The sequence below is a fragment of the Palaemon carinicauda genome, chromosome 1, assembly GCF_036898095.1.
Source record: "Palaemon carinicauda isolate YSFRI2023 chromosome 1, ASM3689809v2, whole genome shotgun sequence".
Taxonomy (NCBI): domain Eukaryota; kingdom Metazoa; phylum Arthropoda; class Malacostraca; order Decapoda; family Palaemonidae; genus Palaemon; species Palaemon carinicauda.
Genome location: NC_090725.1, coordinates 228,026,694 through 228,040,059, shown reverse-complemented (window position 1 = coordinate 228,040,059; position 13,366 = coordinate 228,026,694). Strand labels below are relative to the sequence as shown.

At 33.5% G+C, this 13,366-nt stretch overlaps 1 protein-coding gene across 4 annotated transcripts in view; it reads right to left on the bottom strand.

Moving 5' to 3' along the window:
- Nucleotides 1–500: 500 nt before the first annotated feature.
- The window catches only part of LOC137654120 (uncharacterized), a 97,102-nt gene continuing 84,236 nt past the window's right edge, over nt 501–13,366 (bottom strand). For 2 of the 4 annotated variants that reach the window (XM_068387778.1, XM_068387762.1), the window contains exons 3-8: nt 12,008–12,067; nt 5,932–6,054; nt 4,958–5,171; nt 4,045–4,185; nt 3,486–3,622; nt 501–1,647 (exon numbers count right to left, since the gene is read on the bottom strand). In XM_068387778.1, coding sequence (XP_068243879.1) covers nt 1,442–1,647; nt 3,486–3,622; nt 4,045–4,185; nt 4,958–5,171; nt 5,932–6,054; nt 12,008–12,067 — 881 coding nt within the window. In that variant the 3' untranslated portion in view covers nt 501–1,441. The remainder of the gene's footprint in view (nt 1,648–3,485; nt 3,623–4,044; nt 4,186–4,957; nt 5,172–5,931; nt 6,055–12,007; nt 12,068–13,366) is intronic. The other 2 variants (XM_068387782.1, XM_068387769.1) reach the window with 1 other exon arrangement.

Sequence of the window (13,366 nt, the reverse complement as noted above, 5' to 3'; positions counted from 1 at the left end):
ATTCTCTTTGGTCTGAATGCTACATTCAGTCCCGGACATTATTCTTGTCCTTGGTTAATCTTTATTTCTTTCTTTATTCTTCATCCGTGCATCTTAATCGCCTACGCTAGGATCTCATACCCAGATTAATAATGAACGTAAACCTTATTTTTCTCAATAGTACATTGCCTTCAGATGTCATCTTGATTATTTTTTTTTCTATCTCTCAGACGTTCCTCAATTGTTTTATTCTTTTATTTTCCGTTACGTTAGGAGCATTTTATTAATATGGTCTTTACCAGCCTGCTTTTGCTCTATCTTTCTCCTCGTGTAATGTTTTGCTCACATACTTACCTATTAATACGGTAAGCTTTTGTCTCTCGATTATCATATCTTTTAAATACAAAATTTAAATTTAGTTTTACCATTTTTCCACTCACAACCTTATTAATCAATTTTATTTGCCAAGTTAGCTTTATTTTTCATTTCACACATGGGTGAGTTTAGTAATAATAAATCAATTGAAAATACATACATTTATTAGTCATTTACAGATTTTACTGTAAACATGAACACAAGGTCACAGAAAGTAACATCTAGCAACTGGCATTGGATATATATTTTGCTTCCTCATATTGCCTTTGCAACAGCATCGTACACTGAGGTGCAGGAATATCGTGCACCAAGGTGCAACAACATTGTATACCAAGGTGCAACAGCATCCCACATCGAGGCGCGAGAGCATCGTACACCAAGGTGCAAAAGCATCGTACACCGAGGTGCAAGAGTTTCATACACCGAGGTGCACATTCACATCTAAAAGTGTTGATAAGAAATACAGTCGGTTAAAATCACAGACTGTCTTGTGCAACATTACTGAACTCGGAGAATCATGTGGACTGCTTGAGAATCTGTGCACGTTTTTTGTGTAAGAACTTCATTCGAAAGGGGTTACCAATTTCTTTTATGTATGGGATAAAACTGTACATAATGTATTGATGCATCAAGTAGGTAAAAATGGTCCTTAATGATACAACTAAAACTAGTTATGTATATACAGACTTAAAAAGAATTCTAGTATAAAATGTGCAATATTTATCTTGTTATACCTCTGCAAAGTTTATTTAGAGCTCAGAGGAATGGTATGGTACCACGCGCATTATCTAACGTAATAAAATATTTGTTTATAAGCAATTTAAAAAAAATATGTATTTCCATACCATAGGAATATTCTGAGACAAAAAGTCACAGGTCACCTTCTAAATAATAATTTACCTCTCTGGCATTTCCCTAAACAAAACAAAGATTAAAACATAACTATCAAAATATCAAGCTCTCTGAACATTCAAGACCTGTGTATGTATGTACATAACATATGAATTCCAATTTTCAAAAAGGCGTTTCAGAGACTGGAGTATGTGGCAACAGCTTGCGTGGCAGAGGCATCAACATAACCCCAGTATCATGCAGCATAGCTCAGCACAGGGTCATCACCGATCTTGTTGTTCACATATAGTGGGTGCTTAGTGGCCCTGACAATGACCAGACCGAGACGAGCCACAAGGCAGAACACAGAGACTCCCAGCAAAACGACAATGAAATAACCAGTTTCCATGGTTGATTCAGCATACTTCTTGATGTAGATTCCAGACATAGCCAAGACGATAACTGCAAATAAAAGGATTTTTATGAATGAGGTTAACTTTGAAAAACAATATTTCTATCTTAACGCTTCAAAACAAAAGATTCTACCTACTCGAATAAATATGCAATGTTTTTCTTTTAATATTCAAACATTCTTACTATAAGAAAGATCAGGAATGGTTTTAAAAAGTAATTTTTAGGTTTAGTACATGCAAACTATTGCCATAGGAGACTCTATGATGAAGTTATCTATCCATTTAGTGGAGTACGAGGATTCAATTTCTCTTTTGTGTCAACAGTATGTAATGCCTGTTAGGAAGACCTGCCTGTATCCTACAATTTATTGTCTTAGTTATCCGAAAATCTTATTAATTATCAAATATTTTCAGTTATTAGGTTACCCTGTGCTTAATCTTTTAATTCTTCAGTACACTCCTTTTTAAGTAGAGTGATGGTTTTGATTAACCAGGGAAAGTCGTACAAAATCTTTTTAAACACTACTTGTTTTCATGATGAAAATTTAATTGAATTAAAGAATGTTTAACAATTTTAATAAAGAATGTTTAACAAGGAACTAAACCCCTCTTATTAAGGAGAGATTAGAAGCAAGACATTATTTTCAATCAAAATGCCATACAACTAGAATTAATTCTCTTTTTATTTACTGTTTGCAGCAGAGAAACAGTTGTTCATCGAAAAAAAATTGAGGCTAAAGATATTCCATGCTTCTAGCAATCTGCAAATCAGTGTGTGCTACTTATATGAACTGCCAGAATCTTTTCATAGTAACTGCATGTTTGACCTTTTATAAATAGTTTTTAATGGATGATAAGTGGGTCATGTTTCACTAAATCAAAAAGGTCCGTGACATGAGATAGGTATCCCTATCCACTCTGTCAAAGAATGAATGTTATTGGAACCTCTTGAAAGGATCTTTAGGAAAGAAAGAGAATAGACCATCGTCGCTAGACTACTCTTGGAAGCCCTCTAGAGTGCGAGCACTTATATGACAAATTTTTATAAGGTCCGAAGAGGGATGGGGTTGCTGTTCGAAGGGACACACCAGGCCACTTGAAACAATTTCACAGTTGATGCTCTCTTAACAAGCTACAGAATTTCATAGTCCGGGTCTGGCCCACAGCGCCAAAAGAGGGATATGTGCCATGTTCTATATATCTGTCAAACAGGCAAAGTCTGTTAGTAAATTTCCAGGCTGTTCTGTTGGTGAGGTCTATTAAGAAAAATGGTTGCCACTGCCCAAAAGTCCTCTTGGGATTTTAACATGATATTTCATTTAATGGGTCAACAAAGGTAGGTCTTTGTTCACGGTTAATCAAAGTGAAACAGCAAGTTTTAAGTAGTCCCCAGCAGCATTAAGAAGGCAAACACGTTCTTTGAGTTGATATAGCTAGTATCGATGGCTCGTATTCGTAGTCTTCGAGGTCACAAGTATTTTGAACAAGAGTTCCTGGTCACGAAAAAAACAAAGGAACTCAAACCTATGATACTCTTATTCAAGATCCACTATCAATGTTGATAATTCTTCCAGTAAAATAATTAGGTATATTTCCAAATGTAACTCATGGCAAGAAATGGGTACTGTATTATCTCCCTTTATAGCATTTGTAACAATTCTCATATGCAATATATCTTTTTTAAAGACTAATAAACTGCAGGAACGTATGTAGAGTAGCATCATCAGCATAAGTACACAATCATTTCTCGCATACTATACAGAAAGGAGTCAAAGAGAGTAGCATCATCTGCACAAGCCGTATTTTGCATACATAACCTGGAAATAAATCAAGGTAAGAAGCAAGTAGAACTATGAGTAAAAAGCATATTTAGAATTTGACACTTACCTGCATACTGAGTGACTGTATAGCGAACAAATCGATCCAAGACTGTGTTCTCCAAGATAAACCACAAGAGCATTAGTCCAGAGATTGTTCCTAGGACAATATACACAATTAACTGCTTTTCCAGTTGAGCTTCATACCTGTGAATAAAAAACATTTGAGTCATCTTCTGGCGTTCATTTTGCAAAGTAAATTCGTTTATGATAGCTAAGGTCATATAAGTAACGAAATATATTGATTTTTAGATTATATATATATATATATATATATATATATATATATATATATATATATGTGTGTGTGTGTGTGTGTGTGTGTGTGTGTGTGTGTTGCACGTGAAAGCAGAAAAATCACTGGAAATATGAATATTATAAAACTAGGTACCAAGTGCAATGGGGAATCACATACACATTCATATTCCGAGGGATTTTTATTCCTCTATGCAGCCTACACGCAAACACACACACACACGCGCATATATATATATATATATATATATATATATATATATATATATATATATATATGAACTTTATTTGGGCTTTAGGTTTCCGTGACTTACTGAAGAGCAATTCCAAGGTTGAGCAGCGCAGCAATGGTTGACCATGTGGTATAGATGGCAAGGCCATTGTGCCACAAAATTCTGAACATCCAGAGGTCCACTCTAGCGTGACGACTCATCCACGGTCCGTGGATGTACACTCTGAAATGGTTTGTTAATTCATTAAGCGATAAGATTAAAATCATTTTTTTTTCTACAAAGGTGTTCTATACTCTATTAATTTTTTTTTTTAACCTAAATTGTATTTCACTTGATGGAAATTAACATACAGGCATGCGCATAACAGAATTAAATTTCTACGTAACGATGGAATTTAACCCATGAATCTTCAAATGAAATTCAAGGGAGCTACCAACCGGACCAGTAATTTCTTTCATGGCCTCTGATGGTTCAATTGCCTTCCATTTGAAGAGTCTTGTGTTAGAACACAGAACAGGGTAGAATTTTTTTTTTCAATTTCTCTAAATAAAAGATTAATATGATAATGAATAACAAGAAATTTTTTTTTCTACTGGGTCAGTTGGTAGCTCCGTTGCCTTTTCTTTGAAGAGCCCCGGGTTTGAACCTAACGTGAGGTATTACTATTATCATTATTATTATTACTATTATTACTATCCAAGCTACAACCCTAGTTGGAAAAGCAAGGTGCTAAAAGCCCAAGGGCTCCAATAGGGAAAAATAGCCCAGTGAGGAAAGGAAATAAGGAAATAAATAAATGATGAGAACAAATTAACAATAAATTATTCTAAAAACGCTAACAACGTCAAAACAGATATGTCATATATAAACTATAAACAGACTTATGTCAGCCTGTTCAACATAAAAACGTTTGCTGCAACTTTGAACTTTCGAAGTTTTACATTTCATCACATAAGAATTAATAAAACATGGAAGACTAAGCAAAGTTCCTTACGTTCCATGGATGATCCCAAGAGCAATCCAGTTGGATAGACAGATGACCCACAGGATGGCTGACGAGATGATTATGAACTGCCTGTCCCACAAGAACAGCCACACGACATTGGCCAGCAGGTTGATTGAGTACACAATCAGGAAAGCTGGAGTCACCACAGGTGGGCTGACGTAAACAGGACCCACGGCATTACGACGGCATAACAAGATAAGAGCTGTAATGAGAAATCAATTTTTTCAGTTCTTAGTATGTCATGGCAGTTGGAGGTTAAAAGATTTACCTTGACATTTCATTATATTCACAAATTAAGTATGATTTAGTATCTTTGTCAAAGTTAAGCACAGTATATTAAAAGATTATAAAATGTTGTCAATTACTCAAATGGTCTCTGCTTCTATTTAGAGTAAAATAGTCAAAGTTAAAACATTTAACCTTTATAATGAATTCCAATTTAAAATCCTTCTATCACAAGTATAACTTGGTGGACGGGTTAGATTTGAATGTATGAAAAGAAATCGTAAAATGTTTTCAATCATGAAAAGAATGTTCTCGATATAATATGACAGTTAATCTTGAATGAAATAGCTTTGAGATATTCTATATTAAGAAAATTATTCCAGTACTAAAAGTAAAACTTATTATACAGGCCAGATTCAAATATTTCTACATAAATATTAGGCATGATCGCTTATTTTGAAAATCAAGAAATATGGTGGATTACTTAAGGCACAAAAACAAAATAACGTCGATTACTTAATATATTCAATAAAAAATATCATAAATGAACATGACATAATGCCGATTATTTAATACAATCAATTAACAAAAAACTAAAATATGATCCATTCTCTGAACATTTAATTCGCAAAAACATAATGCATAAACAATCAAACAGCTAACAAATAGCTTCAAAAAGAACCTAATGAAAGCCCTCTTTTCAAATTATTCTACCTCTGTTCTGGATTAGTACTTACTGTAAAGATGAGCCAGCAAGAGCCAAATGTAGATGACAGTCCAGATCATGAAAGTGAAACCAGCTGGTGTAACATCGGTGTCATAGATGGCCGATAAGTTTCCGACAGTCGAATTGAAAATGCCTGTGGTAACATGGGTCGTTATTAGTGAATGACTGGTTTGAAGCACCATGCCCTTTGTTTATATGTATATTCTGACTTAGCTAAGAACCAAAACACATACATTTTGCTATTAGATGTAGTTAAATATTATAAAAAGATTGCTCATAGTAAAGATTTGACATTTTAGTGACGACATAATCCTGAAATAGAAAACAATTCTGGATTCATCAAAGTACAGCCATACCTATCTCATATTTTTCTCAAAACTTGTTTCTTTCCTTTGTCAAAAGAAGTAAAATACTTGAAAGATTAAATCTGACATAACTATTACAGTGTCCTTAATCTTTAGACCATAAAGTTTCTATGACATTAACTTTATAGAGACTAGTGAGCATGATCACGAAAATGAATGTTGTATGTTAAAGATTATCTCTAAAGAATAACAAAACTTATCTCTTTAAAGCAAACAAATCTGTGGATTCTAAACATTTCCTACGTACAAAAACTAATTATTTACATGTCGGTTACAGTAGAGTTCGGCATAGAATTGTGCAGATTTGAAATGAAAGATTTTTTTATTTTTATTCTGGTTACTCAAATAAACGAAATATATTTTTTCAATAGATTCTTGAAAATTGAAATGAAAGAACAACTCTAATTAATTTTCCAAGTTATATATTTATAAAAAAAAAATCATGGGTACTTTATAGTAAAAATTATGTTTTCTAATAAGAAATTTAGATTTATGCAGCCTTATTTAAGTTGTTAAAAATCAATTATACAGGAATTAAGGTAAAAGTGTGTCACAACTATTCTAAAAAATTACCCCGCCCCCCCCCAACTCATATTCCTCAAAATAAGAGTATTAAATTCTAGCTTATAAGGTAAAATCTTAGCTGTAATGAAATTATTTTTTTTAAACAACTTTCGCTTTCTTGTAATAAATTGGAACATTTTCCTACAACTTCGTTCCTTGCTAAATGTTAAGAAATAGAAAAAAATACCATCTAGAATATAATGCAGCTAGATTGGAAAACTCCAAACCAAACAAAGAACCTTAAAAGAAAAATAATATTGTTTTGCCTGCTGGAACTAAAGAAATTGATAAAGTTTAAATCATTCATGCACATTTTCCTTGTTTATAATTTGCAAGTTATCAACTAGTGAAACATGCAGTCTCATTTATGTATCCTTTAACTTTATTTGATATAGGGACCATACAACCAAAAGGAAAATACTGATACACTTGTGCTGTATTTTTATCAGTTTTAGAATTTACAAATTCAAGTTAAAAGGGTTCCAATTAATAGTGGAAATTTAGTTTACTTTATATTAAAGAAATGTTAGTATATACAAAAGTGCAGTTTATTTTTGCAAAGTCGACCTTTTCTAGCTTACTATTAAAAGATTAGACCAGAAATATTTCTTCGTTCATCCTGTGCAAATAATGCAGCTTAAATTTATATAGTGCAGATTTTACTGTTAATAAAAAGACCTTAGACTAAACCGGAAACTTTCAATGAAAAAAATTCAGTCTAACATAGGCAAGTGCATTTTAATCATCTTCTAGAAAGATACCTTTAATTCTGAAAAGGAATTACTGGGCCTACACCTTTTATACATATCTATTTTACAGGCAAATAGCAATTAAAACCAAACAAAATAAATAACAACACTAATTATCCTCCACTTACGAAGTGGTTTGGAGAACATCACAAAAAAAGTTGGCTAACACTTTACATATTAGGAAGACCTGGTGGCAAAAATATGTTAATTAAATCAATCATACTCTCAAAAGTGCTGTCATTAGTACAGTAGAATGCTGAAGGAGGATACAAGAGAAAATATGAATCATCATGAAACAGAATAAATGAAGAAAAAAAGATATTTCCAGTGGCTTTGATGAAGTACAAGATGTTATATGACAAATTAAAATGTGAAGCATCAATATACTGTAAAATAGTCCTACATTCTAGGATCCATTTCACAAATGGTCTTGAATGTCCTGTTTGGATACCAGAATATTATTATCCTTTGCTTAGAAGCGACCCTCTCCCCCCCCCCCCAAAAAAAAAAAATAATCAATTTGTGCCATATATAATGGTTAACAGGAAATAGAGCTAATTTTTTTCTTGGTTCCAGGTTGAGATGGAGACTGACTTCATACGACTGGAAAAATCGCATGGTCATGAGTACCATCTTTGGATACTGACGGATTTCCTAGAAATATTTAATGCTTTTTGGAAACACTTGATTTCTCATTCCAAAAGACCATTTAGGGGCTACATCAAAATAAGGATTAATTTTTCTTAGGCTCCCAGTTGAAATTGTTCTTCAGAACAAGCAAATTGCCTTCATCCGTGCATAAGAAGTTAGATTAAGTGTTCCCACAAACTCTATTCTAGATATGAAACAATCTTGAAACGACATCTGTAGCAGAATCTAAATAAAATTCATATGAAGTTCATCTTAATCCAAAAGTAAAAACTGATATGAATACACATTCCTAGCCCCCCCCCCCAAAAAAAAAAAAAAAAAAAAAAAAATCTTAGACTGATAAAGGTTCCATAGAAGCATGTCACCCAAACGAAATCATACTTACTATTATGATTAAAATTGTGAAACTGAACAGACATCATAGCTACTAAATCAGAGAAATTTATCTAGCTTAGGACAAAATTTAGGTTTATGTAGAACAACTGTTTCAGACTAGAAAGAATGCTAACTTATTCAAAACCATGGCTGTAGCTTATAGATAACATAGGTTTACATAGGAGCATTGCCTCAGCCTGAAGAAATGTAAGCCGATTCGGAGGCATTGGTTCAGCCTAAAGCAAATATAGGTCTATTTAGAGGTCTGACTTGAGCCCAGAATGTACTCATATAGAAGAAGGGTTTTAGCCTAAAAAAGGTTCGTGTTCAAGTAGAAACATTGATTCAACTTAGAAAAAAGGCAGGTTCATTTATAAGCACTTCTTCCGCCTAGAAATAAATCTAAGTTTAATCAGACATTTCCTAGGACTAGAAAGAATGCAGGTCCATATTGGTAAAGTGGCTTCAGCCTAAAAATAAAAGCAGGCCACAATCTGAACCACATAGTGCCACTGTACCCTTATATGAAATGCTATCAAAATAATACCACATACCGTAGATTTGTAAATCAAGTTAAACCCGTTGTAGGAGACATACACCTAAAAACTCCATCTAATGTATGAACAGCAACTCAGTTCCACAGAGGGAGTAAAGATAGCGTTAGGAGACATTAAAAAATTTCACTATCGGTAGTGAAATTTCTAATCCATGATCAAATATAACAACGAAAATAAAATGGTTATTAACAAACATTAGATTTTGACAGTCTGGAGGGAGTGTTTATTTAGAAGCAGATTCAGTTTCCTAAGAGAAAGGGTATCTCAATACCTGGTGGAGTCTGAAGTCAAAGGAGTCCAACCTCCAAAAGGTAGATAAGTACTAGATTACCATAGAAAGGTGAAAGATAAAAAATAGGGAGGCCTTATCATCAGCTACATAGTTTTAATGTTTCAGAACGTTTGTAGAAAATACTGATAAGACTAAAGAAATATAATTTTCTCCATAACAGGACGACAATCTCACTTTTTCCTTTTCAGAAAGAATTGGTGACTATATTTTATAAAAAAAAATGTGCTTTGTAAAGCAAAATTTCTGATAAAAGTGGTGAAATCCAGTGGCCAAATCCTAACAATGGAAATCAGAACAAGAGATATGTTTTCAGCATTTCATTACGAATAATGTAACCAAGGAGCCCCTTTTCAAGAAAATATGTTTCAGTTAATTCTTACAAATATAAGAGATATCTAATGAAAATGAACAGTGAAAGCTGGATAAGATACTGCACATCAGTAGTCTCCTGATGTACAGTGAGGCAACTAAAACTGGACGATATCCTTCTATATGGTTCTTTTGAAAAGATTTTCATTCAATTTTTGGAATATGAAAATAATTTTTACATAAGCTAAAATCTATAACTTGGATCAGATTGAGCGTTAATGGACTACACTAAATACTGTCTTGAAACTCCTCTAGTTTTTTGTTGGAATGTCAAGATTATCAATGTTATAGAAATCTAATTGTTCCATACCATAAGAAGTCTTTTCTGAATAGACTGGATTCATGAGAAAATTCAGTTAAATGGCCACTATCATAGAAGTACGCCATAAGGAAAATTTCATATAAAGGTTCCGCTGCAGAAATTTTCTGAGAGTGCAAAAAGCACCGAGTTCAGATGTGCTGACATACTGTACATTACGTAGGGTCAAAACAACATTAGGCTCATTATGAAAGGCCAAGAGACTGCTAGTTATGAATACCAGTATATGCAATGTCTATTGCTAAGGTTTGGAAGAGGTACATAAGAATAGTATAAGAAGGATGGTGGAACCGTTTGTTTCAACGAATCAGAGAGGCGCTAGAAAAGGATTGTTAGGCTGCGTTTACACCAAGCGAATCAAATCGATTCAATTCATGGAGAATCATTTGACTCGAGTCATTTTGAATCGGTATAGTTCCAACCTACTGAATCTGATTAACACATCATTCAGTACCAAGGCAGCCTTCGGGGAGTATGGACGTCTTTGCTGTTGCAGAAATAGCATTGTTGCTGTGGCTGAGAAAGCGTAGACGGAGGCGGAGGCAAGTGCAACGATTATATGGGTGCATCCAATAAATTCAAGAAGACCTGAATCTGGGAGCTTTGGACATTTGTTCCCAGATTTGGTCAATAATCCGGAGAAGTGTTATGACTTCTTAGTGCTTGTTGAAAGGCGTTGAAAAAGAAGAATGAAGATGGTATGAAATTAGATGACTTGCAGGCATACAAACTGCAACGTACAGCAATTTACATACTCAAATATGCAGAGAGAGAGAGAGAGAGAGAGAGAGAGAGAGAGAGAGAGAGAGAGAGAGAGAGAGAGAGAGAGCTGAACGCATGGAACGGAAGATTGACAAAAAGAATTTAAAATAAAGGAGAGTAAATAAATGAATTGAATATATAAAATCACTGACAATATAATGTGAATAAACATAATATATATATATGCTTCCTGCTCGGCTGACTCGCCTTGACTGATGAAAAAATGGGACCGCGCGCATCAGTGATTCTGAATCGCCATGAATCTCCATGATTTGAATTGACTCGATTCGCTTGGTGTAAACGATTCCATTGAATTTAACGTGGCGAATCATGACGAATCATAAATTGGGATGATTCTTCATGAATTGAATCGATTCGATTCGCTTGGTGTAAACGCAGCCTTAGTCAAGATGATGTCCATCCTGACTGATGTGAGAGTAGGCTCGCCAGACATCAATTGAACCAGCAAAACTAGCTTCACTTCTCCATCTTGGAAGCATTCACAAAACAGGCAAACTTCATACCAATCTCCCAAAAATATAGAAGCGCAAAAGAGTACCCCCATCTAATAGAGGTCATAAAAATATAGCTTAAATAGGTAGCAGAATGGTATAACAACTGAAATACATGAAATATGGTCGAGAAAATAGAATAAGCAAAGCAACACAGGATTACAGTATATGTACAAGTGAATAAACAATGAAGAATGAAAATCATGTATCTCTATGTACATCATGGTTTGGATCTTGGCAGCTCTGTTTAACAATTATAAATTTTAAATCATTGTAGACAATTGGCAATGGCTCTAACCAATTCACATAACTCCAATTTTCAAAGGTAATATATAAACAAACAGAATCCCTTAAAGTATTAGCCGGGAAAAGAAGGAAAAATTGAAAGCCAATAGTAGCTGTCCTTATCACACACATACCTACTTTTCAAAGGCTGATAAATAAAACATGCAAGAAATCTTTTCAGAAATCCTTCCAATTTCTAAGGGTTTTCCATGCACATAACAAGATGCTCAGGCTTCAAGCTGCCATGCAAAATAAATTCAAATTATGTACAGTAGTGAAGGTTTACCTTGTGGTGGAACACCAAGACCATAATCTGTCACTATGTTGTTGATTTTTGCAAATATTTCTGTAAATAGAATTGTTGGAATAAAACATCTACATTAGTACCTAGTTCTTCGTTTTAAACTGTAATGATTTCTACACATTAAATCGGTTAGTCACATGTTGTTTTGTGATTTGTTTTACAGAACTCCATAAATCTAGGTATTATCATTCAATATTTTGGTACTGAGCCTCATATTCAACTTCCTTCCAAAAAACAAAAGTCCTCTACTCGTTGCAGATTCAGACATGTATTTCAAACATTTCCTTAGAATTACTACCCAAATATTCGATACATTCGTATTGCACAATTTTTGAACTACAATAAATATGTGTTCATTACTCTTTTAATATTCAATTACAGTCTCATTCTCATCCATATTTGTACTATTTTATTAAAAAAAAATATTTCAGATAAATCTAGGAATGCTTTCATCCAATATTTCTTCTCTTCCCTACCGCCTTCAATTTCCATAAAACTAAACACTACTGTGGGCATAAATTTACCTAATCATTATTTTTTACAAATCATTCGTATCTGATCTTTACAAGCTTCTTCTTCATTATCTTCTCTAGCTTTATTTTTGAAGCGTTTTCAGAACAAGACACCAATTTATGGTTCTTTTCACAAAACCTCCTTAATCTAAGACTCACTCTCATACCACACGAAGGATGAAGTTCAAACATTCTACCAAGCACTGTACAATTTTCTATGTAACATATCTCATGTGTACGCAGACTAAATACATGACGTAAGTATTCAAAAAAATGTCAAGTGCACGTGTACTTTTCTGAGTGCTCTCCAAATTCTAATTATCATGAAATAAATACTTTAAATATCAACTTCATCACATTGCGTTCATTTCTCACTAACCTACATGAAGCCCACATAATGTGTGTCATTTAGCACAAAGTCATTAAAGCTTAATCATTTCTCTAATGTGATTCTGTTATTTAGCCAATCACCATAGTCTTTCCTTTCATCTTATATTAATATAATTTAAATATAAAAAAATAATAATATCCACAGATGTTCCATTCATTTTGTTTTCAGTCTAAAGTTCTAGGTAAAAATGCTAACATTTATGAATATGACATAGAATTTACACACCATATGCGGTTAAAAAGTATAACCCCATTTCGCTTTTGTTAATAATCTTCTTGAAAAAAATATGAGATTGTAAAGTTTGACAGGCCAAAGTCTATAATAAATCGAACATAAATAAAGCTTTCCAACAATTCACAAATTACAAGTAAGCTATGAATTTCTTCGAATGTCTCCTGGACGCTTATACACAGTAAAACGTTCTTGTGGATATCAGGC